Here is a 2,778-nt window from a genome sequence, read left to right as displayed (position 1 = left end):
ATTTTTATATAGTAATTATAAATTTTCAAAAATAATTTATACGTTAACATTAAGAGTTTAATAATATTAATTTGGGAATGTTTCGAAAAAATATTGTTCATGCGACATAGAGTAAATACAATAGATATGTACATTGGCTGTAATAATTGCAATTAATTTTCAAAAGCAAATACCCACCTAAAATGTTTTATAAATTTTTGGTAATACCTTACATATTACGCAAACTTATGAAACCATATCCAAATGTGGTGATAAGCTTCTTTTGAAAAGTAAATGCGAAAGTTACATAAAATGACTATAATTTTATTGTTTTTTTTTTTTTGTAATTTCGTGTAATAAGTATTTGCTGTCCACTCTTTATATAAGTTGTCAAAATTTTAGTCGAGTGCCATCTACTGTCCAGCGGGAAATATTCGATAATTTATTGCTTAAGTAACAAAATTTTAATTTTTGTATGAAGCGTGTAGAGAGACTACCAAAAAGCAATTTTTTTCCGTTACCAAAATATTTTAAATTTTAATTTCATTCGTGTTAAAAAACAGTAGTCCAGAACAGAATGAAAATCGCAAAAATTCAAAATAAAAAAATTTGTTGCTTAGGCGAATTAACCATTAAAATTTACATGATTTTTAGTACATGTTTTTATTAAAAAAGGCCTTAGTAATATAAAACAATTAAGCTTAATGTTTTCCTTTATCAAAAAATCAGAGAAAATATAGAAGCAACGATTTTCTTTAAACGATTCAAACGCAAATAGAATCTTAAATAATTAGTTTGCCTGCAGTAATTGGGAAAAATATCAGTTCGTATGGTCGAGTATATAATTTTTAAGGGTTCTTAAAGCGCATTTTTAGACTAAGCCTACTTCAAGGCTATGCTGTGAAGACATAGTACATACAACAGCTATTTAGTTCGTACGATAGTCGGTCATTCGGTTGTGAACAGCGTTCGGCGCGTTAATTTGTGTGTTGGCCTGTGTGGACTGTGGTTATGTGGATCGTGTTTATGTGGAATGTGTATTAAAGTGTTATCTGAATACTTTTTTTTGAAAATTTGTGCAATTTTTTATGTGTATTCTGGTTAGTGGCGCAATAGCGAACACATTTAAGGGGAAATTACATATTTGAAAAACAAAAATTCTTAGCTGCACGAATTCTTTCTGACTCGTAATGTGTACATTTTTTCTCTTTTATCTCTTTTGTTATTTGAGTTGCATTTAAAATAAAAATTTTCGGGTAATTATTCGTTTTGCTTGCTATACATTGTTCATCGCATGCACATTACATAATCACTTCTTTGCTTTTCGCTGCGCTTATTTGTGGCTCGTTTTAGGCTGAGCACTCGGTACAGACTGGTTTGTTCTCTTCAACGGCGAATATACTCGCTGTGATAGGATTGGCGCATTTCTGAAAATGAATAAAAATGGATAGAAAACTTCATTCTCTTTTATTGTTTCAATGTAGTCATTCACCTTGCATTTAAAGCAGTCCCTATGCCATTTGGCATTTAACGCCACAATCGCATTCTCTGTGATAGGTTTTGTGCAGCCAGCGCAACGTGCCGCAAAGAGTTCCTCAAAGTCCGTTTTACAATAGGCCCGGCCATCGCGCTCGTAGAAAGACGTACCGACTAGGGGTTTGTGGCATGGTCCGCCACACACAAAGCAATCCTCATGCCATGTTTGGCCCAAAGCTTTAATTGTGCGCTGAAAGTGAGAAGAGATCAATTTAGAAAAAGGTAATTTTGCAAGTACAGAAAGTTTTAAATTAGATGTCAAAATGGGAAATACTTCCTTCATCTAGATTATGACCAGGGAACGGATTTTATGGAAACTGCCTTTTTTCTGCTAAAGAGATAGAGTATATTCGATTAAGAATGTCCACGATTTAGCTTTCCCTGATTCCATATATACACATTTGATGTTGCCTTTTTTTGCCTTTTTTAAGATATTTGCCTTTTTTAAGATATTTGCCTTTTTTTGCCTTTTCTACATTTAAAAAAGTGATTATAGCATTTACAATTTTTGTTTTTAAGATTAAAAAATATACACATGCCCATGCGGCTTATAAAAGCGCAGGGACCTCTTGCCAAATTGGTGTTGAAAAAATTCAAAGCCGTTTTCTCAGCTAACGTAGGCTTGAAGACAATAAGGGGTGTGGATAAAATTGTAAAGGGCGAGGAAAACGCCCTTATTCCTGATAATATGAACGTTTCAAACGTTCCATATTTAAATTGGGCTCTACTTGTATCAACTTACGTCGAGCGCACAATTTAGTACATTCAAGGATTTTCTTCGCGGAAATCGAATGAAAATGCTGCCAGAAAACTTCAAAATGCATCTTGTGGTTCAATGTTACTACAACTATACAAATTAAAGTTTTATGAGTTAGAAACTCGAAAGGATAAAATAGTCAAAGATTCAAAGTTCAAATTTTTCGTATAATGAAACTAGTTCATAGTTTTTCTCTTCTTATTTGTAAAAAAAAATATATTTTTTGATTGTTCTTCGTATTTTCTGTCTTTTTTTAGTGCCTTATTTTGCTTTTTTTGCAATACCTTTTTTTTTGCCTTTTCCTGCCTTTTTCGCTACTTTATTTTGCCTTTTTTATAGGTTTTTAGGTCCTAAAAATCCGTTCCCTGATTATGACAAACACATTCCAGTTATCATTTCTTCCAGTACAATTTTGCATACCCACAGAGTTAGAAAATCATACTCATTCGAAAACGCCCTATCTATCATAATATGTTATAGCGAGCTCACATCATTCCAAACACTTA

General features: G+C 32.4%; 1 protein-coding gene across 1 annotated transcript; it reads right to left on the bottom strand.

The window, feature by feature from the left end:
* Positions 1–321: 321 nt before the first annotated feature.
* Positions 322–1,705, bottom strand: LOC108367450 (transforming growth factor beta-1-induced transcript 1 protein-like; the record flags this gene model as incomplete). Its single annotated transcript, XM_017622062.1, has 2 exons — positions 322–1,406; positions 1,472–1,705. Coding segments are annotated over 2 exons (312 nt in total), but the record flags the coding sequence as incomplete, so codon positions are not given.
* Positions 1,706–2,778: the final 1,073 nt, after the last annotated feature.

Source organism: Rhagoletis zephyria, unplaced genomic scaffold (assembly GCF_001687245.7).
Source record: "Rhagoletis zephyria isolate East Lansing unplaced genomic scaffold, Rhagoletis_zephyria_1.1 Rzeph_scaffold_02692, whole genome shotgun sequence".
Lineage (NCBI taxonomy): Eukaryota > Metazoa > Arthropoda > Insecta > Diptera > Tephritidae > Rhagoletis > Rhagoletis zephyria.
The sequence above is the reverse complement of the archived record's forward strand: the minus strand, read 5'-3'. Positions and strand labels throughout refer to the sequence as shown.